The following is a 25939-nucleotide window of genomic DNA, read 5'->3' on the forward strand; positions in this document are numbered from 1 at the left end:
GTCACCATAAAATATATATATAACACCTTCCCACCGGACCAAAAGTGATCATTTGGACAGTAGTCTACGAAATGAGTAAAGCCGCACCTTCTTTCTACCTCTAATATAAATATTAAACACGAATATAGAGACGAGTATAAAAACTTCCACCCTGAATGTTATCGGTTAAGCTTCAGATGTGGGACAGTTGGCCACAATTTCGAAAGCTCCAAACTGAAGCAGGAAATGAAACAGGAAAATAAAAATGTAGCGAAAATATCGGATGTCTAATAGTTTCAAATTAAAACCTTTCTCATATTGGGAATGATACCACGGTGATTCACCTACAAAAGGTATCCCCAGTTGGCAGCAAGTGGAAAATTTACATCTTCAGCTAGAATTGCTTTCTTCAATTAAACTGAAGTATTAATCAGTTTCCCGGAACTATTGTTAATCTCGGCTTTTTCTAACAAATAGTGTGAAAAAGTCATATTTTCAATTCGTCGAATACCTACGGTACCACGGAGTTCAAAATTTATTCGCCAAATTCATACCCGACATTACTATTAACTTTCCTAACACAAAATTAAACATTGATTTGGAATAATCTCCGCCTGCTTAGATATATTCCTGTCTACGACGTTTCACTAAAGCTCTCATGCCTGTTTCTGAAGAAACTTGGCTCTCACAAAACAATGAAGTGTCTAAAAGGAACCTCCTTCATCATTCCGAAGCGAGAACATTCCATCATTAAGAAAGTGGTATTGGCCAGCGTTGTCTTAAATAGTCACTGTGCCCAGAGCTCGGAGGCTAGTTCTTTTGCCACGCCAGGCGTGAGTTCGGAGATATTGGAGAGTGGCACTGCACGAATAATGGCTGTGTCTCAACGAGTTGATATCAGTCAAACTCTCCTGTTTTGTATAAACATTTTGATTCTCAATGGGAGAATGCATTCCTGTGCACACTTGCAGGAAATAATATAAGATGTTTAATGTGCAAACTGTACTTTATTATGACTAAGTTCAATACCGGTATAAGGGGATATTGTTGTTGATTACATTCGATCCAAGTCCTTATGGATTGCTTGTTAACAACCAATCTGATTTAGCATTTTGATATTTTTCGGTTTGAAATCATCCCAGAATTTTATTGCTAAGCGTTTATTGTTTCCTAGTAATAATAATGATAATCATAATAGTAATAGTACTAATAACAATAATAATATTAATAATAATAATAATAATAATAATAATAATAATAATAATAATAATAATAATAATAATAATAATAATAACAGTAAAAAACTCGTTTATTAAAGCTTTCCAGAATTCAGGTAGAGTAGAAAGAATGAATGATATAGTGAGCATCACAGCTCGACCAGACTTTACCTCCAGAAAGAAATCCTCTTCTGAAAGTAATTTCCTGTAATATTCACATTCCTATTGTTGGATGTTTGACCATGAGTTCCCCAATGGCATAAAACGAAATTATGATGGTCATTATGATGATGATGGTGATGATGATGATGATGATGATGAACAGGATATGCCTCATCTCGGTATCGCAAGAAACGAAATAATAGGCAAAGCATTTTTTTAGGATTAAGTATTAAGAAGAAGCAATGAAAATCGGTCTATACGGAGGAAGGAAGGTGGCAACATGATGAAAGAATGAAGAAATACTCGAAAGACAGGAGAGCAAGGAGGGGAGGAAAATCACGTGGTCCACAACTGGCGAAGTTTGAAGATAGTCGCGGGATCGATTCCCAGATGACTCAGGGATATTTTCCTTGGTTGATTCCTCTAGCTTGGAGGCTGGGTGTTTGAGTTCGTCGCAACACTTGTAAATTTGCATAGAACACATCACACTACAAAGCAGTGCAGAAAAACGCAGCAGTGATTTCATTCCTTCTCAGAGGAAAGGTGTCCGACTGTAGCATTGAACTACACGTAAAGTACTGACATTTTTCCCTTACACGCTTGCATGGGAAAATGAATACAATGAACATTGTTGAGACGGACTGCGTATCCATAACAGGCTGAGAAGCGTGACCAGTCTTAAGGAGAATAATGGATAGCAAGGTCATTGTGGAATACGATGCATTGCTTGCGTAGCGACGATATACAATTATTATTCACTACAAGGCAAATTGTTAGTACTAACTATTGACTCACAAAAGGGTATCTATTTTCTTAAATGAAAATGTACTGGTACAGGATATTGTTTAGAAATGCTTAAAAATCAATAATAATAATAATAATAATAATAATAATAATAATTTTTTTGTGCTAGGGGCTTTACGTCGCACCGACACAGATAGGTCTTATGGCGACGATGGGATGGGAAAGGCCTAGGAGTTGGAAGGAAGCGGCCGTGGCCTTAATTAAGGTACAGCCCCAGCATTTGCCTGGTGTGAAAATGGGAAACCACGGAAAACCATCTTCAGGGCTGCCGATAGTGTGATTCGAACCTACTATCTCCCGGATGCAAGCTCACAGCCGCGCGCCTCTACGCGCACGGCCAACTCGCCCGGTAATAATAATAATAATAATAATAATAATAATAATAATAATAATAATAATAATAATAATAATAATAATAATCATCATCATCATCATAATCATCATCATCATCATCATCATCATCATCATCATCATCATCATACGTGGCTGAGTGGCTCAAACTGTTGAGGCGCTGGCCTTCTGACTAGAACTTGGCAGATTCGATCCTGACTCAGTCCGGTGGTATTGGAAGGTGTTGAAATACGTCAGCCCCGTGTCGGTAGATTTACTGGCACGTAAAAGATCTTCTGCGGGACTAAATTCCAGTAACTTGGCGTTGTCGCTAGTGGTTTTACGTCGCACCGACACAGATAGGTCTTATGGCGACGATGTGAAAATGGGAAACCAAGGAAAACCATCTTCAAGTCTGCCGATAGTGGGATTCAAACCCACTATCTCCGGATGCAATCTGACAGCTGCGCTTCTCTAACAGTGCGGCTAACTCGCCCGGTGACGGCGTAGTCGAAAGCCGTTAAAGTTGTTAGTGACACGTAAAAGCGAATTATATGACTTTTATTAATAATCTTATAGTTTGAGCTACCTTAAGCGGGTATATTAATTTTATATCATTTGGGATGCCTGCGAATACAACTCCACGTTTCTATTCCACCATAAGGCAAAGGTAAACGGCTCACTCTTGCATGATCTGCAGCGTAGCTGAATTTTAATTATTCTTGTCCTCAAAGTATAGTATGTTACGCGAGATCTTCTACCTTCCGACATCGTACGATATTGAATGGCGAAAGGACTTTCTTCCGTCCTTCAGAAGTCCGATTGCCTCTGCTGGATTTGAATCTACGATCTTGTAGTCCAGAGGCTGACACCCTGTCGCTGATCCACAAACAGAACTGATAACAATATTAAATCTACAGAAATTAAATTAAATGGTGTATGGCTTTTAATGCCGGGAGTGTCCAAAGACAAGTTCGGCTCGGCAGATGCAGGTCATTAGATTTGACTCCCAAAGGCGACCTGCGCGTCGTGATGAGGATGAAATAGTGATGAAGACGACACACACACCCAGTCCCCATGTCAGCGAAATTAACCAATTATGGTTAAAATTCCTACCCTGCCGGGAATCGAACACGGGGCCCCTGTGACCTAAGGCTAGCACGCTAACCATTTAGCCAGGGAGACGGACATAAATCAGCTAGTGATAATAAAATAAAATCAATAACAGTTGGAAGAAGATGGCGATGAGGTGTCACTATAGTTTCGAGTGTTTCATAGTCTTCCGTATTAAATTGTTTTCGCTATTTCAGCTAACCTCCGACTGAGCACGTGAGTAAGCTCAGCGCCATCTTACACAGGAGAATTATTATTATTATTATTATTATTATTATTATTATTATTATTATTATTATTATTATTATTATTATTATTATTATTATTACGTACCCCGCGAACCATGTGACCCTGCCGTGGTGGGGAGGCTTCCGTGTCCCAATCAAGCAGAGAGCCGCTTCGCAGGTGCAACTATATCGGATGTGAGACCAGACTAACGAATGGTTCATCGAAAGCGGGGTAGCAGCCTTTCGGAAGGTGTAAGGGCGGCAGTCTAGATGTTTTACGGATATGGCCTTGTAATAATACTCCACATGGCTTAGCTGTGTTGATAATGCTACACGGCTGAAAGCAATGGAAAACTACAGCCATGAATGATATACTGATGATAGCCTCCTCCCGGGTAAAATATTCTGGAGGTAAACTTGTCCCCGATTTGTATCTCCGGGTGGGGACTACACGAGAGGGGGCGATCATCAGGAAGATGGATATTACAATTCTGCGAGTCGGAGCGTGGATTATTAGAAGTCTACGTAGAAATGAAAAGGTTATCACAAGATAGGGGGGCTGCATCATACCAGTCTATGGAATGATGACTCTAACAACAACAACATTTCTTATTAATATTACCAAACACATCGCAATTGGGAAATATCCTAGTGGCAATGGTCACTTATAGTAGTGTGATAATAAAATAAAGCTAGCCAATAACAAGAACAATTCCAACCAGCAATTCCGTACAAAGAAAATATTTCAAGAAATACTACTAGTTTAACATTCTAAATCCCCAGTATCCAGTATTCGGGAGATAGTGGATTCGAACCCCACTGTCGGCAGCCCTTAAGATGGTTTTCCGTGGTTTTCCAATTTCACACCAGGCAAATGCTGGGGCTGTACCTTAATTAAACCCACGGCCGCTTCCTTCCCACTCCTAGCCCTTCCCTGTCCCATCCTCGCCATAAGACCTATCTGTGTCGGTGCGACGTAAAGCAAGTAGCAAAATAACATTCTAAACCCAGCATCATCATATACAAATTCACACACATGCGTGTGACGTCACATATTTTGCCTTCCTTTGAAGAGCTCTTCCATGAAAACAACGTTTCATATTTTTTAGCAGGTAATCTTCTTCTTGATCTGTCAATTGAGACATGAAACGTAATCGTAATTTAAATACGCTCGTCAATATACGAGTTCTACCCAAATATTAAAATCGTCTTAAAATGTTTCATTCCTTGTACACGTTTTCGAGTGGTGTAATTCTACGTCATAACTGAAATTCAACCATCGATATAACCGTCTGCCACTGAACAAGTACTTTTTGAAGGCTACATTCACCAAGCTAGTTGCGAAATGCTCAACCGAGCGCGACTTACTTCCTCAGCGAGTAGCTAAATAGTAATCTCGCTCAGTGTAACCGAGGCTTTACATGTGGAGCTGCCACGATTTCGAGAGAAACAGCGTCGTAAACTTCACATGTTATCTCTCATGCACAGTGTACTAACTTTAGTTACCTCCCGTCCTATCACAACCAAAGTGTGAAATCTGGTTCCTGTTTTGCATTACCTGTAAATCACACTACTGTTACAGTTACTCCGTTGAATAGTATTTGAGCTAGGAATTGAATTCCTTCCCTAGAAATGATCTAAATATAAACAGGAAGGTGATGTACATAGATTCGCTTGATATAGCGCTCCTTATCCCCCTCTTCTGAATTAATATATTCGGCTCCATGTAATGATTATATCCTTGCATCAACTCCAGTTAGTTTGTCATTTTCATGTTTAGGCCTCTCCCTAACATGTGTATTTCCTGAACAGTCCCCGGTGACTCCTCCTCTAAACTAATTGAGCAAGAAGGTATTCTGAGTATCCCAGAATGTGTCCTTTGGATCTCTTTATCTCTCCGTTTTGTGATCCAATTCCATCACCAATCATTTCTTATGTTTCACCATTGTTCAATTTCTTTCTTTTTTACACTAATGATTATTCATGTTTCACTTTTGTACACTAGCATTCTCCATACCAACGTCTTTAGAAATATTTCGTTAGGGGCGCACATCTGTGAGCTTGTATCTGGGAGATAGTGGGTTCGAACCCCATTGTCGGCAGCCCTTAAGGGGGTTATCCGTGGTTTCCCATTTTCATACCAATCAAATGCTAGGGCGTACCTTAATTAAGGTAACGGCCGTTTGCTTCCCACTCCTAGGCCTTTCCTATCCCATCGTCACCATAAGACCTATCTGTGTCGGTGCGGCGTAAAGAAAATTCTAAAATTAAAAAAAAAAATCTAGAAATATTTCAAGCATGAGTAACGGTTGAAGTGATTAAATTTATTATCTAAGGAGAAAAATTGACTTGCTTGGGCCAGTTTACATTTTATGTTCTCCATATTTTTCCATCACCCCAGGTCAATTTTCGGTGAAATTCAGTGTTACATTGAATATTCTACAACGCTCATCCCAATGTTTATCTACTTCCTTTAGGACTTAATTTCCAAATCTGATAATGCTCGCAATCATCTGAATTCATTCGGATGAGTTATTTGATTCCTTGGCTGAATAGTCAGCGGATGGTTGGGTTTCAGGTTCGATTGCAAATCAATCTATCGGGTTTTAATAACCGTGTCTCTGGATATGTGGCAGATCAAAGCTACCACAGCTCAATTGGTAGTGCATCCGATGCTAAATCGGAAGGCTGTGGATTCGGATCCAAATGGAGCCCGGTTGGTCACTTCTCCTTTGTGTTCGACATCTCTTCGATGTGTCCTACATGTACTGAACATGACCTAATACTTAAAAAAATTTAATTCTAGATCAAGTTTTGTTACTTTGTTCCTTCTGTCTCAGTCTCTTCCTTCGCTTTGACGATGTAAAAGTGTCAGGTATGAGCGACATCAGTAATGGTGTTCTTCATACAGCCAGTCCGTGTGATGAATGGTGTAAAAGTGTTGATCATAGGGTCGATCACTGCGTATATTTCAGTGAGAATGGCGGGCTAATATGTAGTAATACCTTCTGGTTGGAGGAGGAAAGCAACGGAAATCTACATCAGTCCTCATTTTCCCACTATGCCTCTTTAGTGACAGTTAAGCTGTCCAGTATAGCTGGTGGTGGACTTTCTGAGAATCCAACCAGCCTTCAGACTGTGGATTCAACATACATACATACATACATACATACATACATACATACATACATACTTCTAACATCATTTATTATTCCACGACTCTGTTACCATTATTTTTCTATTTCCCTTAGGAGTTCATTTCCTAATCTGATATTGTCCTCGATTATCTGATTTCATTTGGATGCATTCTCTCATTCCTTCGATGAATGGTCAGCAAATCTCGGGTTTCAGGTTCGATTCCCAATGAAGCCGTTGTGTTTATTAAGCTATTGTTAATTCCCATGCCTTAGGAACTGAGTGCTCGTTCTGTCCAAATATTTCTACAACTAACGCACAAGACACTCTTTCCCCACTACGCTAACACGCCGTTTCACCCCCATCCGAGGGTCTGCCTTGCAAAGGCTGCACACGATTGTAATAGACATACTAAATTTTTATTGTTATAGAGCATTTAATTATTGTAGATTTATTTATTTTCATTTGGTACTACTCTAAGGCTTTATTCCACACCAGATCCCCTGCAGACTCACATAACAATATCATAAACAACTGTTAATTCTCTCTTCATGTAACTCCGCCTGTTGGTGTTTACTGACGGAAAAAGTATACTTTCATCTGAATTTTGGTATAGGCCAGAATAAATTGTATCTTCCACTGAATTCCCAGTCTCATTTATCGTTGTGAAAGTGTGGAATCTGCTGAAATTTGTGTTGTGCTGGTTAATAACGTTTTGAACACGAGATGTGCGTTTGGTAACGCGTTATTCGTAGTGTCAGCTGTGCTGTCCTAGCATGTCCAGGCTCAGTGAGAAAAGCAGTGTCAAACTACCTCACTCCTCATCATACTTTGTACGCTACGTTATGGTACCGCAATCGGTTTTAAAGTTTTCCGTATTACTGCATGAATTATGGTGGTGCTCCTTGAGCATCCAAAACAGACTTTGGGCTGATTATTTGACAGGCAGATCCGTTGAAATATCCTTTTTAAATGGATACCCTGTGTTTATTATATCAGACGCAATAGAGTAACCCCCTGTGAGTGGTGTTGGTAGAATATCAATCAATCAATACTGATCTGCATTTAGGGCAGTCGCCCAGGTGGCAGATTCCCTATCTGTTGCTTTCCTAGCCTTTTCCGACATGATTTCAAAGAAATTGGAAATTTATTGAACATCTCCGTTGGTAAGTTATTCCAATCCCTAACTTCAGGGATGTACATTCGAGCTCTGAATTCTCGTGGCTTCCAGTTACTTGTGCCAGACAAGTCACTTCCAATATTCCTATCCGAATTCCAAAGGTAGACTCCTGCTCCCGAAAAATCCCCACAGTATTAGATTTACTAGGTCTAGTATGTCCTTCCATATAAAGCCCTTCGCCACATTTTTGCTGATACCCTCATCCATCGGAGTGGCAGACCTCTTCCACTTTTCCTCCGAGAACAATAATCACGACCACCACCAAACCGCCAACACCGTAATGGAGTAAAATCAGATGATACGTTAAATATTGGGTAGTAGGTGAAGTAAGGAACTCCAGAAAGGAAACAGGTAGGTACTATAATTTACAGGCAAGTTATAATATCTGCGGTATTAAGGCAGAACCCCGACGTCCCAAATAACTTAATTTTTCAGGAGGCGCTTTTAAAAGTTGGCGGACCGGGTGAGCTGATCGTGCGGTTAGGAGCGCGCGGCTGTGAGCTTGCATCCAGGAGATAGTGGGATCGAATCCCACTGTCGGCAGTCCTGAAGATGGTTTTCCATGGTTATACCCTAATCAAGGCGACAGCCGCTTCCTCCCAACTCCTAGGCCTTTCCTATCCCATCGTCGCCATAAAACCTACCTGTGTCAGTGCGACGTAAAGCAAAAAGAAAAAAAAATGTTGGCGAGCTCGGTAAAATTTATATTGTAATTTAATGACCTTTAAATTGAAATGGCATACATTTGTGAATGTAATAAAAAGAAGGAGCAAGTTTTAATGTTACTTTTTCAGTAAGTTCATGGAAAAGATCACCGAGTTGTCTCATTAACAGTATCCTTATTCTTGGAGCAGCTTATTCTGCGGGCAACAGAATAACACTGGGCTTTAACATCATACTCTCCGTCACAAAATCTACCATACCGGCAATAAAACCGAAAATTCAATATTTGACATATCGGGTTCTGCCTTACTACCCCCCCAGATATTACCCCCACCGATATTACATGATGATGATGATGATGATGATGATGCTTGTTTTTAAAGGTGCCTAACATCTAGGTCATCTACCCTGTCACCGGTAATTACGATTCTGTATATGAGGTTTAATATTAATACCGAATCTTTCTCTAACGCTTATTGATTTGTGTCACATCGAAGCAGATAGATCTTAAGGTGACGTGAACAGGACAGGCCTAGGATTAGGAAAAAGAGCGACCGTAACCTTATTTAAGGTACAGACTGCTGTCAAAATGGCATTCTAGGGAATAACATTGTTAGGGCTGCTGAGAGAGTGGGTTCGAACCCACATTTCAAATCTTCTATTCTCTTTCTGAGCTGAAAGTCTTGAAAAGCATCTTTCTAGTTCCTACATCAATGTTCGAAGTGAGCAAATGCATTTCCTTAAAAAGAGCTTTTCATGCTTGCAAGTTCTGTCACCGTTAGTTATTTTACTACCTAAGTAACAATATTTATCGACTTTTTAAGGCTTCATTTCGAAATATAATATATCGTCGTTGTGCCTAGATATACTGCTATGTGGTAATGCTGTCGGGACGATACTGACCCGCAGCACATGTATAACAGAACAAAAATTAATTGATATAGTTCATGCAATACTGAAACTTAGATGACAGAACGTTTCTGGTCAGAGTTCTAAGCTGTAAATATATCACATAGCGAATTTTCTTGGCGCAGCAACGATAACCTGCATCACCTGACTTCTGCACTTCTTGAATATGGGGTTAACTTATATTAGTAATTATTTTATAAATATGAGAGTAATAATTGGGGTTAAACATTATTTTTTGAAAGATTGTTATTTTTCAAATTAGAACTTCAGTTGTATTTAAGTGTATTAACTCCGAGTATTTTTCTCGTGTGTTTCAGAGACGTGGCCGTGGGGTACTGGCGAGTCTGTGTGGACTAGCACTTGCGCTATGCGCTCTTTTGCTGCTCCGACTGCACCTCATGGGGATGCGTCCTCCAGGGTTTGCCAAGGCTGACAACCCCACAGCGCGCTGCCCTTCTCTCCTCACCAGGACTCTGACATTCGCCTACCTGCCGGCCTTCAATCTGGGTCTTCTCTTGTGGCCCCGCTGGCTCAGCTTCGATTGGTCTATGGATGCTATTCCTCGTGTGACCTCACTGTTTGATCCGCGCAGCGCTATAACGCTCGTCTTTTACTATTTATTGTATAGGGTTACTAAAAGTTCCCTAAAGAAACTGTACGCTCCTCTACAAACAGAACAGAAAATTGTACCTTACCGCAAGCAGCACAGACATTCTAGAAGATCTCAGAATAGAACGAAACAGTCAATAACAGATTTAGTAGAGTCTTCGAAACCTACATCCACGCCTTGTCCCGTGTGTAAACATAGCCTATTAGATCACTCAGCAGTGTGCAGGAATAATAATAACAATAATACTATCCCAATGTTAGGAACAACTGTACCTTGCTGCTGCACCGTAGCGCCCGCCGACATCAAAAGTGCCCCAAAACAACGACGACTAGTTTCTAGAATTAACTTCTCAAGTGCTCAGGTTTTACTTATATCGTTAGCATTCCTGGCTGTGCCATTTATCCCAGCGAGTAATCTCTTCTTTTACGTGGGATTTGTTGTCGCCGAGCGTGTGTTATATATCCCCAGTGTAGGGTACTGTCTAATCATTGGCTTAGGATGCCAAGTGCTACGCAGTAAGACCAATAGAAACTTTGTGCTAGTGTGTGTCACACTGTTACTGGTTGCCTTTAGTGCCAGGACTATGCAGAGGAACTTAGACTGGCTGGATGAGGAGAACCTTTTCCGTGCTGGAGTACCAATCAATCCACCTAAAGGTAAGGAGAAGAATATTTTCCATACAATAGCGCTTCAACACTGATCATGCTTGTACAAACTTTTGGAAACTGGAATAAATATTTCTTATTACATGTAACAAGCTTTTACAGCTTCGTTTTAGATTATAATCCCGTACTGACTATAAATCAAATAGCGAATATTTATAACTTAAATATTATATTTAAAAGTGGTCCGCCTATTCAATACATATATAATTTGTTACATTTAGTACGTTTCGTCCCCTAAGGGACATCATCAGATATAATAAACTACAATAACATATCACAAGACCAAAATTACACTATTAAATTTGAAAGACACATTAAAAACACTGTTGCATGATAGGACATTTAAAATAAAATATTGGCAAACTTTGTTAAAGTTGCAAGTCATGTAATGTCACCTAATGTGTCTTTCCAATGTAATAATGTATTTTTTGTATTCTGATATACTATTGTAGTTTATTACAGCTGATGATGTCCCTTAGGGGACGAAACATGTACTAACTGTAACAAATTATATATGTATTGAATAGGCGGACAACTTAAATATAGTATTTAAGTTAATATTAAATGTTCGCTATTTGATAAATGTTTCTTGTTGGCATTTGTTTCACTAAATATAACTCGGTATCTTAATCTTACGTAGTGTATTAGAATAATCAACTTTATCGATACCTTGAAAGGAACATAAAATGAGTGTATATCGCCGCTGTCGGGCAAGAGGTTATATCTCACTATGTTCTTCTTACCCATTATTTTCCTCAAGACTGGTCACGCCTCCCAGCCACATAGGGATATGCGGTCCATCAGAACATTTTTTGTTGTTTTCATTTTCGTACGCTGATGTGTAAAGGAAAATGAGACTAAATTACACTGTATGAGTGCATAAATAAGTCATGGATACATACATTTCTAGAGTGCGGTACGGTAAGGTTCACTTTCCATTACACGGAAGTATAGGAAAATGAACACAACGAATATAGTTCTGATTGACTAAATCCACGTATGTGGCTGGGAGGCGCGACCAGTCTTAAGGAAAATAATGGATAGGAAGGGTATTCGGATATATGACCTTTCTCGGGAACAGCGACGAAATCGTAATCTGTTGTTGTACTATATTATGTCATTTATATGACTTAATTCGTGAGTTTAATAATAATAGAAGGAAGTACAGGTAGAAATCATAATAATATAATAGAAGGTCAGTGAGTCTCTGTGATTTGCTAACGCCTTAGTCGCTAGAACTATTTTAATATATAATTGTTATAATGTATCATTCGTGAATAGAGAAAAAAATCCAGCTACGCTCCACAATAGGTCATCATCCATATAAAATATTGATCGGTAAAATTCACTGGAACTCAGAATTTAATCGAAAATGCCTTTCTTAATTAATCACACGGGCTGAATACGGGCTGTCTCTGACACGAATAATGAGAACAGGAAGGAGGAGGCCATGTTGGCTAGCCCACCACACTGTTACCGATGTTTCAAATATACGTTGTTGTAATATGTGAACGATGTCCCTGTCTATACCGACATAACGTAAATAATGCTTAATAAATATGTCAAATATATTCAACAATTTCAAAGGCATATGCAGTAATATCATGGATTATCCATGAATTTAACTCCAACTCAACATACGTTTCATTTCTTCTTAAGAATCTTCTGTAATCCTTTGGAATAAATAAAAACAATCCAGTCCTACGCTACATTTAGTTGTGTTCATTTTCCTATGTGGGAGTGTGAAAGAATGAACTTTACCGTATTGGAGGAATATATGTTTGCGTGACGTGTTTACGCACTCATGCAGTATAGTGAATTTAAGGTTAATTTTCTTTCAAACCTTCACATTGGAAAATGAACACAACGAACTTTGTTCTGAAGGACTGCACATCAAAATGTTGTTGGGAGGCGTGACAAGTCTTAATAAAAACAATAGATATGAAGAGAATTGCGACATACGAGGTTTTGTTTCTTCACCGATGATATCTATCACAGCCTCAACACTTACAACCATAATAACTTGCACAATGTGCTAAAAATTAATTTGATCAGTTCCTTATTTGTTCATACTTCCATGATACCCATACATATTTAAATGAAAACTAAAGTTCTTCTTTTTAACAATTATGAATAGAAATGAGAGGCTTTCTCTGGACTCTGAATACACGATGTCATTGTACAGTGTGTGGTCCTTGGTCACGCGTCGAAAATTGCGACGTGGTAATTAAACATCATATTAAGGCTTATTAGTACCTCTCGCGGATATAACAGATTCACAACACCTTCTGATGCTTCTGACAAGGTGCCGCACTTGAAGTTGAGGCCGATGTCCACACCCTTCCAAGAGGGCTTTTGATGTTTCGGGTTGTGAATTTGTCGCTCGGATGAATTGCTCCAATTGGCTAGAAGTCGGGACTTCTGGATGTCCACTTCATTGTTGTACGTTGTGCCCTTGCAGGCATCGTGACATCGTGTGATATAACATTATACTGCGTTTCCTCCATGTTGCCTCACGTGAGGATTCGCATGTGGCACTAAAACCTCTTCTGCGGTTAAAGATCCATTGCGAACGATCAAGGGATTGGTTTTTCGTGTCAAGACTCATGCTTGCCCACACTGCAACAGTTCCACCCCTACATACAACTAGAAATGTTTTACCGTTCATTTAGGGCTGTCTGCCTGGTGGCAGATTTTGAATGAGTTGTTTATCTAGACATTTCTTAAATGATCTCAAAGCAGCTGTCGGATGAAATTACTCCCCGCTCCATCTCTAATCTCGCAGACGACCATCTGAACGATGTAGCGCGAAACGGGTTTCACCCGAGAAAGCACAGGATGCCATTGGTCTAGCTGCCAGTATTGTTAATGATTTGTAGCAACATACAGTTTCCTCCCCGATGTCGTCGGTTCACTGCAGGTACTTGAAAGAGTCGTCGGGATCTTAAATTGGCCTTCAAGGTCAGTCTGTAATTGCTTCGTTTCCAACTCATATTCCAGAATCCTCTGTAAGTTCACCTGTAGTATTCGTGCTGTACGGTGTTGGTTTCGGAGGCCTTGTACAGTAGACCAACAAGACGATCCTGCCCTGAGGAGGATGTTCTCTTTGCCTGCCCGTGTTAGGGTGCATGGTAACATTTCCTGTCTCTTGGAAACGTTTTCACAGATACAAAATCTTATTCTGAGGAAGAATTATGGCGCCGTACCTCTTCGAGTAACCTTACTAAATCAGTGTGCGTACACGATTGGCTTCATTCGACGTCAACTGCTCCCACGTTGGCTACTTTCGGTACGCACGATCTGCCTCTTCGAAGTCAACCCATATATTCACCTAATTGTAAGCCAAGTGTTTTTATGCACTGTTCAGTATGAGTTTTGAGAATAACTTTCAAGCTATTTGCAGCACGGATACTCTCCTATAGTTATATATATATTTTGCTTGTCACATTTTCATGAAATGGCTGTATGAGGGCTACTTTCAATTCTCACGGAATTTTCTTATTTCTCCAAATACCTTTAAGGATTAACTGTAGCTTTTGAGTGATTTTCGGTTGGGACCATTTTAGAATTTCAGCTGATATAGAGTGTTCTCCACTATCTTTAATGTTTAGCAGGCTGTTGATTAATTTATAAACTTTTTCAACGGTGGGCGGCATTTCTTCTTCTATATTTTAATGTATTTCTTGGAAGTCCGACTTAAGGTTTCGTTGAGGGAATTTTGAAAATAGTTTATGCATTCTAAGATACCGAATGATAGGACAATCTGTCTTAAATTATGATAAGGTCTCACTTATCTGGAAGTCCCGGGTTCGACTGGCAGGCCTGGAACAGTATTCACTCAGTCCTGTGAGACGAACGGAGAGGTTTTCTGCTATGAAAGATTAGAATCAAGGTTCAGGATTTCTTCAATATGATCACATGACACTCGAATATTTAAGACTGGTCATGCCTCCCAGGCACATATGGATAAGCAGTCCATCAGAAGAATTTTTGTTGTGTTCATTTTCCTATGTGAGCGTGTAAAGGAAAATGAACCTTTAAAATATTATACTATAGGACTGTGTGAATACGTCCCCAAACCTACATTCCTGAAGTTTGGTACGGCAAGGTTAATTTTCCTTTACACTTTCGCATAGGAAAACGAACCCAACGAAAGTATGCCGACACCGGTTTTCACCTTCTATCTACCTTACCAACATCATCATCATCATCATCATTATCAGGTATCCCACGTCAAAAAGAAAGACCTCTGCATCGGTAGGCCTGAAGAATGTTTTCCGTGGTTTCAAATTTCTGCACCTGAAAAATGATGGAGCTGTGCCTTAGCTAGGGCAATAGCTGCTTCCTTCCTTACCCAAAACTAGTCGAAAACCAAGCTTAGTACATGCTACTATAAAACACCAGCTCCATTATGTTTATGTTGAGGTTATATTTCATTCTTCGAGGGGTCTTTTAGCCATGAATGAAGATATATTTTCAAATGAACGAGGAATGTTATACCCCCCATAGTACTGGTAAATAGCACCGTTAGGAGATTCCAGAACCGTGATTTTTCAACCGATAAATTTGCGTTGGAATTTCCTCGTATATGTTAAATATTTGAAACGAAACATCTCATCCATGTGACTTACATTTCACGTAAAACTGAAGATCCATAGCTGTGATCACGACATCAATACCATATAAAATCACGAACGCGCTTTGTTGCATGTTCTTATACGTTACAATTTATTTTCTATAAATTCCTCACACAATGAATAATGTTTTTCAATAAATTGGGGTGAGCTGCTCGAAAAAAGTCTGACCTTTGAGATGTATACGTTCTATCACGAACAGTAGACTCCTATCTAGCCTCTGAAGTATCAATTTAGGTTCATATATATTTCAAGTAGCAGTTATCCAGACAGATTGGCATAAGGCTATTTCTGCTATCCCGAGGTAAGTAGTTTTGGACACGTGATTGCATGATGGGGAATCAAGCTTATTAATTTATAACCAACAGAGCAGAAATAATCCTCCTTATAGCAGAGGAAAGGTAATATCATCGTTGCCGGGACGAAACCTCCTATGTGAAACATTTTAGCTTAGAACTTTGGCCGGTAAGGTTCTGTTATCTAAGGTGCAATATTGTGTGACTATTGTCAAGGAATTCTCGCTCTTCATAATGTATGTGCTGCGGGTCAGTATATCTCTAAAAATATTTTCACATAGGAGGTTTTGTCCCGGCAACGACGATATACTGGTAAGACATATCGATGACTTTCTTTAAAAACCTCCTATCCATTATATTCCTTAAGACTGGTGACGCCTCCCAGTCCCATATTTATATGCAGTCCAAAAAAATAATTTTCGTTATGGTCATTTTCCTCTGCCAATTTGTAAAGGAAAATGAACCTTAAATACATGATACTGTAGAAGTGTGTAAATTTGCCATGCAATCAACATCCCTACCATACGCTAAGTTAAGGTCCATTTTCCTTTAGACATTAGCAAAGGAAAATTAACACAGCGAAAATTATTCTGATGGACAGCATACTAATATATGACCGGGAGGCGTAGCCAGTCTTAAGGGATATAACAGGTAGGAAGAACATTTGGGCATACGAGGTTTTAAAAGAAAGCCATCGATATTTGAATGGGAATGTCATGGAAAGCCCAAATCCGTCTTTAGCGTTACGTGGTGTTTACGGTGCACTACGATTTCTGGCGTGAGCTAGAACAAGCACGTTGCTTTCATTCACCTGCCTCAATTTGATTGTTGGCGGTAACAATATGAAAGTGACTGCGGTAATAACGAAGCTGCTAGTATACAGTACATTCTTATTCTACCAACGCTATTTCGTAACCAACTGATTTTACCTTTCAAATTTACTTATCGAAATTCCTATCTCCTGACCTCGTGAAATATCTCTCAAACATGATTCTTAATACTATTCTAGCACTCAAGATTTACACTTCCGGTATTATTATTATTATTATTATTATTATTATTATTATTATTATTATTATTATTATTATTATTTTAGCTAGCACAAATATTTTACGTTAGTTTACCATGACTATTAAGTTCAAGAGGATGTATAATTAGCATAAAACGTGGACACAAAATGAACTGAACCAAATCCCATTTTTAAACTCCTGAAGGTATTTCACAGGAAGATGGAAAATGACCCTAACATTACTCCATGTCATCATCATTCACATATTAGGGAAACAAGCCCTTACGTCCTAACTAAACATTTTTAACTACAAATATGCATGGAAGCACAGACCTGTTTAGCTGCACCTGGATGTAAAGCCATCCTAACTACATTTTAAGCCAGCTGCCTCAACCTGCCTTTCCTTTTTACAATTTATTTTAGGTCGCACGCACACAGATAGATCTTATGGCGACGATGGGATACGAAAGGCCTAGGAGTGGGAAGGAAGTGGCCATTGCCTTAATTAAGATACAGCCCCAGCATTTTCCTAGTGTGAAAATGGGGAACCACGGAAAACCATCTTCAGGGCTGTCGACAATGGGGTTCGTACCCACTATCTCTCAGATGCAAACTCACAGCTCTACGGTCCTAACCGCACGGCCAATTCGCCCGGTCTCTGAATTAAGTAATCACGTTGTTGACGGCAAACATCCTCAATTACACTTCATTGGTGATGGATATGTAATTCCACTGAATTTTCATGTTCTTTCAGGACACCTTAGTACAAATCCTACAACCGACCAAAATCACTCAGCCGATAAATACTAGCTTATGCATGCATGGGCCGAAGTTAGCAACGCGCTGAAATGACCAGGTGTTTTATTCTATATCCCGCACTGTGGGAATTGTCGATTCTCTTCTCCCCTGAACGCCAAAATAAAACAATGTGTTAGCTCCCAGATAGCAAAATACGGTCGACTGTCTGATAGCTAGACCGGCTTAAGTAATGACATACAGTAGATATTTCACCACTCCGTTATTGAGAAATGCCTATCCTAAGGAATTTCGGCAACCAGAAGACACTCAGTACTTAACAATAATCTTCCAACCCTAACTTTACATGTTACAACGTTCATCATCTCACACATATGAAAATTATACAAGTTCTTTCTAATCTTCGCACTAACTGGCACAGATTTGTCCTGTCAGGCCAATCCAGACAGAGTGAGTAGTTCATAAAGAGTAGTGAGGGGAATTTATAAATTCACGTCGATTATTGCACCGTATTAGGTAATCTTTCACACCCTTGGGCCATTTTCTCACATTTTATCATCAGAGATTATTTAAATTTTATTTACTGTGAGGGTCGTATTCATACAATTTTACCGTTCCCGCGGCTTGGTGATGCACTCCTGACACGTGTGGATTCTTCCCTACCGCTTCACCGATGAACAACTTACATGGACATTTTAATTAATATATCTCCCTGGGTGATGACATTTTGTAAAATATTTCCAGTAAATTCCCAAAAATAATTCCTTTTTAATGCAGGCCGAAATGTCTCCCAGATCATCGGTTATTAACCCTAGAATGGTAGACTACGTAAAAATGACGTGTCTATCATGAACAGGCGCATCCCTCCTTTCCCCCACTCAACGGTATCGCTTGTCCGGCCGGAAGTGCATCCGCTAATCAGTTGTGAAACAGAAGTGGGCACGAATGGCACCCGTGCTCCCGCCAGTTTGTCAGTATCTCTCGTCCATTGAAACTCTACACGTAAGTATGACGTACTCTACTAATGCACGTAAATTTTTTGCACGTCTGTTTGACGTATGTCTACCAATAATGGATCTTCTCTTCACCTACACTACGTATATGATATATATTATAAACACATATAATACAAAAGTACACACACACACATTTATGTACAATAAGTATTTAATTAATAATAGTTATTTCTAATTGTAGAATGGCGAAGTATCTGGATAATGACGAGGTGATAGCAGCGCTTTTAGGAGAGCTGTCAGATGAGTCAGAAGGTGAAGAAGACAATGTGGAAGTGTGCTCTGATTCTGAGGAATATAATTCTGACATTGATGAAGACTATGTGCCAATTGAAGATGATATCATATATGAAGAACTGAGTGAAATAATACGTGACGTAGAGGTGGAAGAACATAGCAACTCCGGAAAGAAGGATCCCGTCTCAAGTGGAGGTAAAAGGAAGAAAATATTACAGAATATAGGAAATAGCAGCAAGAAACGGCAAAAGGAGACCTCCAGAATATCTACTCAGCGTGGAGCTCCCAGTAGAAGTGTTTCTAATCCTCTAGTTAAGAGTGATTAACTCATAATTACTGGACGAAATGGATTTCAGTGGACAACAAATAAACGGAAAAATGAAGGGAAAACTCCACAAAGGAATGTTGTACATATTCGTCAACGGGTAAACCCGAATGTTTCGAGCTATTCTGAACCTAGTGCTTGCTTCCGTTCCTTCTTTACTATGGATATACTCGAAACAATTCTCAAATATACGAATGAGGAAATGGATCGCCAAAGAAGCAACTATAACGAAAAACAAAGGAAGGACCCTACTATAAGTAGTATAACTATGGACGAACTTCTCGGTTATCTTTCTTTGATTATACTAGCTGCAGCTCTGAAGAATAACCATCTGGCGGCATCTAAATTGTTTGATGCTACTTTATGTGGTGAAAGTTATCGGGCTACTATGTCAGAAAGAAGATTCAACTTCATCACAAATTGCCTGAGATTTGACGACAAAAGTACCCGCGAGGAGAGGAGAAATGCGAATAGACTTGCTCCTATTTCTGACATTTGGGAAATGTTATTGAAGAATTGCCGAGGAAATTACACTCCAGGTTCTTACATGACAATTGATGAGAGGTTGGTTGGGTTTCGTGGAAAATGCATATTCCGTGTGTACATGCCCGCAAAACCTAACGAATATGGGCTAAGAATAATCATGATGTGTGATGCAGGAACATATTACATGCAGGATGCCATTCCTCACCTTGGAAAAGGCACCACACCTGCAAACGTGCCGGCAGCTCAGTACTTTGTGGAAAAACTATCTGCTAACATACAAGGAACTAACCGGAATATTACAATGGACAGATGGTTCACAGGTGTACCCCTAATTGAATCCCTGTTAGCACAAGGTATTACTGCTCTTGGAGCTATTCGAAAGGACAAACCAGAACTACCTTCTGAGTTCAAGGACCCCAAATTTATGCAAAGGAAAGTTGGATTAAGTTTGTTCATTTTTCCCGAAAATGTGACAGCAGTGTCCTACATGCCGAAGAAAAACAAACTTGTGACAGTCATCTCAACAATGCACGATGATGCATCAATCAGTGTGAATGACAACAAGCCAGAAATGATCCCTTGTTATAACCAAAGCAAATGTGGAGTTGATGTACTGTATTTGACCAGATGTGTTCAAACATGGACTGTGGACGAAAAACTAAACGGTGGCCACTGTGCTTTTTCTTTAATATGATGAATATAGCTTGCATAAATTCATTCATTATATACTCTCACAATTTGTGCAGGCTCCATCGTGGAGAAAAAAAGGCACTTTCAAGGCTGGACTATATGATAGAACTCCACAAGCAACTAGCAGCTCCATGGCAATCACAAAGGCTATCCATCCCCACCATGCAAACGAAGGTGAAGACGTTCATAAAGAACTCACTCGGACAAGATGATGGGCCAAATCCAACGTCAGCTTCAGATTACAAGGGACAGAGGAAGTACTGTGCTTTCTGCCCGTCGAGCTTAAAAAAAAAATGACGACTACACACTGTTCCTGCAACAGGCCCATATGCGGCGAACATCAAAAGAAGAAATGTCCTGAATGTTCCATTTGATGACAACCTAAGTATCTGATATTCTTGAGGCCGTGCCCTATCGTTTGGAATATTGTACGTCTTAAGTGTGTTCAATGCTACTCCATTGTTGAGGCAAAACCAGAACCTTGTAATTCAGTTCTTATATGTGTTCGTTTTCAACGGAACATTTAACAGTTTCTGCAGGTTTTGTGCACCGTTCTGTGAAACTAGCTTCATTTTGTATTGTGACAAGTGAAATTATTTGTTTTTGTAAATATAGATAACTTACACGTGGATTTACTTGCTCATTTACCAAAAATTCCTTTGACACGTCATTTTTACATATGTCTACTAATAATAGGTGGGTGATTATGTCTACCATTCTAGGGTTAAATGATTAATAATTATGTAAAATCCGAATATGTTCCAAAGATCTACCGCTTTCATCGGGGTTCAGTCATGTGACGCGTAGCGTAGAAAACAACAGATTGGATCTAAATGATCGAATTCTTGCCCACACTACAGTAACGGTGATGGTACCGTGTATATGAAAAAAATAGAAGGTGAATACCCCCGTTTCCTCTACAGGCTAACTTTGTTATAAGACAGCTATCTACCATGCCTTGGTCGGAGCCTCAGCCCAAGTATTTAAAATTTCATATTGTTCTTCCATTTATTCTTACAAATTGAATTTCAAGTACGTCAACTTGAATTCGTTTAAAGGCAGACAAACTCTTAATTTTATCTCATATATTCAAAGAGAGGACATTATCAGTTTTCCTTCCATAAACTCAACTTCTTGGATTTAAAGATCAAACGCTTTAGTATTCGATATCAACTCAGAGTAAACTTGGTCTCCTCTTGAAACTTCCTATGCAAATCTTTCTGTCAAGCTTATGATAAAAGTTTCTGGTTTCACTATTGTTACTTTCTTCTACTGTTTCTTCAAATACGTAATTATGGAAACGACGAACTCTCTCAATGATGAAAACGAAATTAAAATCGTATATAATATTACAGTCTGTGTTTATAATAACAAATATAACAACATTCTGTATAATATCACATACATATAATAATAATAATAATAATAATAATAATAATAATAATAATAATAATAATAATAATAATAATAATAATAATAATATGTCGTGTTCCTTGATTTTGGGACGAGGATGATGTTAGGTGAATTTACGTGGCAAGTTCTTGCGGTCGGATGCCCTTCCTAAAGCCAACCTCAGTCAACAAGCTAATAAAGATTAAAGGAACAATGGTGAATGACATTGTGCAAGGAGGTGGAAGGAATCGTCTGCGGCCCATGAATACGAACTGTCCCGACGTTTGCCTGGCAGTGAAGATGGGAAACCACGGAAAACTATTTTCTGGATAGCCGACGGTGGTGTTCGAACCCGCGCGTCTCATCAATGCAAAGCTTCGCTCCAAAGCCGCAGTGCGTTAACACATGTGTCCACCCAACTCAATAATAATAATAAGCATAAGAAGAAATCTGTGTTTATGTTTTAAAAGCCGTGAAAATTAAGCACATTACGGTAACACTACTGGATTGTTGACGCAATAGCCTGAAATTATCGGAAAAAGTATTTTTCAATGAATTGAGAAACGAGAATAAATTTTCAAGGCTTCATCTTCAACAGTCAGCAAAGTAGCCTAAGTGATTCTTGTTCTGTAACAGTATTTCTGTGCATGCTATGTGCTTTGTTCATACCACTTGGTTTATAATGTCGCCCAAAATTCTGCTAGTGAAAATACTATTCACCAAAGGGATTATATATGGTGGTTTAATCACTAGAATGCGTGCCAAAAGCCTGGGTTCAATGTTCTAAAATTCTCCACAGGTTTCATATAAAGTGAGGGACAGATGATCCAGAGACTTCCCCAGAGCCACATGGCATCCTCATCATTAACATCATAATCAAGACGTGTTAATACATTGCGAACCACGGGGCCGGCTTTTTTTAGGATATCTACCTCGTTAAATTCTACATAGAATTAATCCAACATGCATGAAACAAATTTTGTTTTACAAGATGGACATATTTAAGTTTGGGAACGTAAACTGGCCATTACCGTAACAGTAAACGTTAGAATGGGGAAATTATGGCCACACAATATAATATAATATATGTACATCGATAGGAAATTAAAACCGGAGTACAAGTATGTAACTTGAAAAGACATAGGTAACTACAAATTTTCCAATAATTTATCACAGAAACATTAAACAAGAGAGAAAAGTAAACATGACTCCAAAAAGAATGCAGTGAGCAATGTAATTGTACCGCACTTCATTACTCACTCAGTGGAGAAGGCGGCTACGACGGGAAACGGGATTATTGCAAGCATACTAGACATTCAGCTGAAACAAGAATCGTGTTACGTTGTGTTATTCGGTGAATTAAGGAGATATATTGAACCCATGACCTTTGGACCAAAAGGGTTCAATATATTACTGTATATTATTCCAAGTCTTCAACAAAATAATGAGAGTACTGAAGAGGAAAATAGAAACCTTTTCATTCAAAGTGAGACTGCTTCGTACTGCATGTTCAAATATGCACAGCTCTTTGAACAGTTGTTCTACATAAACATAAGGAATCTTTTCAAAGTAATATGTTCCAGACTGTAATAGCAGTTAATTTATTTCAGACGCACGTGCGGATAGTGATTGTGCTCAAGTACGAGGTACAGTATATCGATGACTTTCTTTTAAAAACTCGTATGTCCAAATGTTCTTCCTACCTATTATATCCCTTAAGACTGGCCACGCCTCCCGGTCATATATTTGTATGCAGTCCATCAGAATAATTTTCGCTGTGTTCATTTTCCTTTGCTAAAGTCTAAAGGAAAATGGACCTTAACGTACCGTATTGTAGGGATGTTGATTGCATGGCAAATTTACACACTCCTACACTATAATGTATTTAAGGTTCATTTTCCTTTACAAATTGGCAGAGGAAAATGACCATAACGAAAATTATTCTTTTGGACTGCATATAAATATGGGACTGGGAGGCGTGACCAGTCTTAAGGAATATAATGGATAGGAAGAGTACTCGGACTTACGAGGTTTTTAAAGAAAGCCATCGATATATTGCTTAATAACATTGGTGAGTGTAATTACTATGTTTTAATAAGTTTATCAAATAGAATAATAAAAGGAAAGAGCATATGAATAGTTCCTCTGGATCCGTGTACGATACGGTAATTTTTTTGAATTCCAGATTTCGTATTGTTTTTGAGACGTTGATACTAGTCCAGAATTGATTTGCTGACTACATTTACTACCGATTGCTTGTGAGTGACAGGTCGGTGAACGTTGGGAGATATTCAAGCAGAATGTTTGAGGTTCTTAGGCAATACTTGGTATTTGGTGAAGTGCTCAATGAAATGTCAGCCTCACTCCTAGCACGGTAGAATGCAGAAGACCTCTCACTAAATGTCAGGTCTGTTGGGTAAAACTTTATGGTTCCGTCAATGTAACATGCACCTGAAGCGAAATATATTCTCCTGTTACCTACCTTCTTCACTTTGCGGATTATTGTCACTGCTTCAGTGTCAGGTTCCATGTCATGCTGGAATTTGGTCACAGGGGTACCGGGTTCGATTCCTGGCAGTGTCAGGAATTTTAACCTTAAATGGTGAATTCCCCTGATACGGGGACTGGGTGTATATGTCGTCTTCATCATAATTTAATCATCACGACGTGCAGATCGCTTACGGGAGTCATATTAAAAGACCTGCATCTGGCGATCCAAAGTACTCGGACACAGCCCAGAACTAAAAGCCATACGCTATTTCATTTTTATTGCTTCAGTAATATTGTAACTGACAATAGGAGCTCGCTAAATTAACTCAATAGACTACCGTATACTAGGTAGATCATATAGTTAGAAAGTCCTGAGAGAATATATACAGATTACTCAGAGGCATTAGCTCAGAGTAATAATTATAATAGACGAAAGAAGGAGTTTATTAATTTCGTCATTATTATTCCTGAGTTCCAATGGAAACGAATCTATAGTGTTAGTTCACGACGAAAACTCTTAAAATCTGATGTTGTAAAAAGATAATACAATTTTATCCGATTGTAAAAGCAATTAGTTTCATGGAGGGATTCTGTAATTTTCAATTAGTTTTAATTGAGAAATTACTTTCTGAAAATGATTGATTCGGACACCATTTTTGTAATTTACTGATGTTAATTATGATAAACTTCTGAATTCTTCGAGGAAATTATAAATGAAACACACGATTTGGCTCAGAAAATTATTTACTGCATTGAAGACGATCAAACTAATTTAACGTGTTGAAAACGGAAGGTATAGAAATGGAAACAGTACGGCTTGAGCATAGAAAATAGGTAGGATTCGTAGATTCACATCATCTCAACGCTTTCGAATGTCATAGTCTATTTCATGTTGAAATGTTGGGCACATTAGAATCTAATTATATTGTCTATATGTATGAGTAACAAACGCAGGAGTGTGCTTTCGTAGAAACAGTGAGTTAAATATATTTTCGTTTTCATTTAAGATGCTTGAGTGCGCTTCAACAGTAGTTAAATGCAATTTTTTTATATCAGGTTGCATGTAAGAAGGGACCTGTGTCGATGACTGAGGTACCTGTTTACACTTCGTATTGTTCACTCTGCAAACTCTATGTTGGCTTCACTGGAACATTTCTTGTATTTGCTGCGCAAGAAATTAGCTTTCTCAATATTTATTTACTACAGACTTTGAAAAACCTAGTGGAAAGTACTGTTTTTCATAAATCAAAACAATGATTGACAATAATGACTGTAACGTACCTACATCTTCTAAAAGGAAGAAAAGTATAGAAAATTATGAATCAAACAAAAGAAATGTGATTTTACATAAAAAATTATATCAAGGAACTCTCGTTCTAAGAGATACATGTGCCGCGGGTCGGTATTTCCCCCTTCAGTATTGACACGTAATAGTATTTCAAGGCGCAACGATGCTATACATTATGCTAAGATTGACAATATCATATTTATAATGTGCACCGCCGCCGCTCAGAAGTTTTGAACACCTCTCATTCTCAGGATTAACTGGAAAGTGGGATTGACTAAGTTTAATATTTATTCAAAAGGAGTTATTTGATGGAACTAAAGAATACATCC

At 38.8% G+C, this 25939-nt stretch overlaps 1 protein-coding gene across 1 annotated transcript in view; it reads left to right on the forward strand.

Annotated features, from left to right (window-relative positions):
• Positions 1-25939, forward strand: part of LOC136862579 (protein O-mannosyl-transferase Tmtc2) — a 671534-nt gene that overhangs the window by 12406 nt on the left and 633189 nt on the right. Inside the window, exon 2 of the mRNA XM_068225145.1 lies at positions 10037-10985. Within this exon, the coding sequence (XP_068081246.1) occupies positions 10037-10985 (949 nt within the window). The remainder of the gene's footprint in view (positions 1-10036; positions 10986-25939) is intronic.

This window comes from Anabrus simplex, chromosome 1 (assembly GCF_040414725.1).
Source record: "Anabrus simplex isolate iqAnaSimp1 chromosome 1, ASM4041472v1, whole genome shotgun sequence".
In the NCBI taxonomy this organism is placed as follows: Eukaryota; Metazoa; Arthropoda; class Insecta; order Orthoptera; family Tettigoniidae; genus Anabrus; species Anabrus simplex.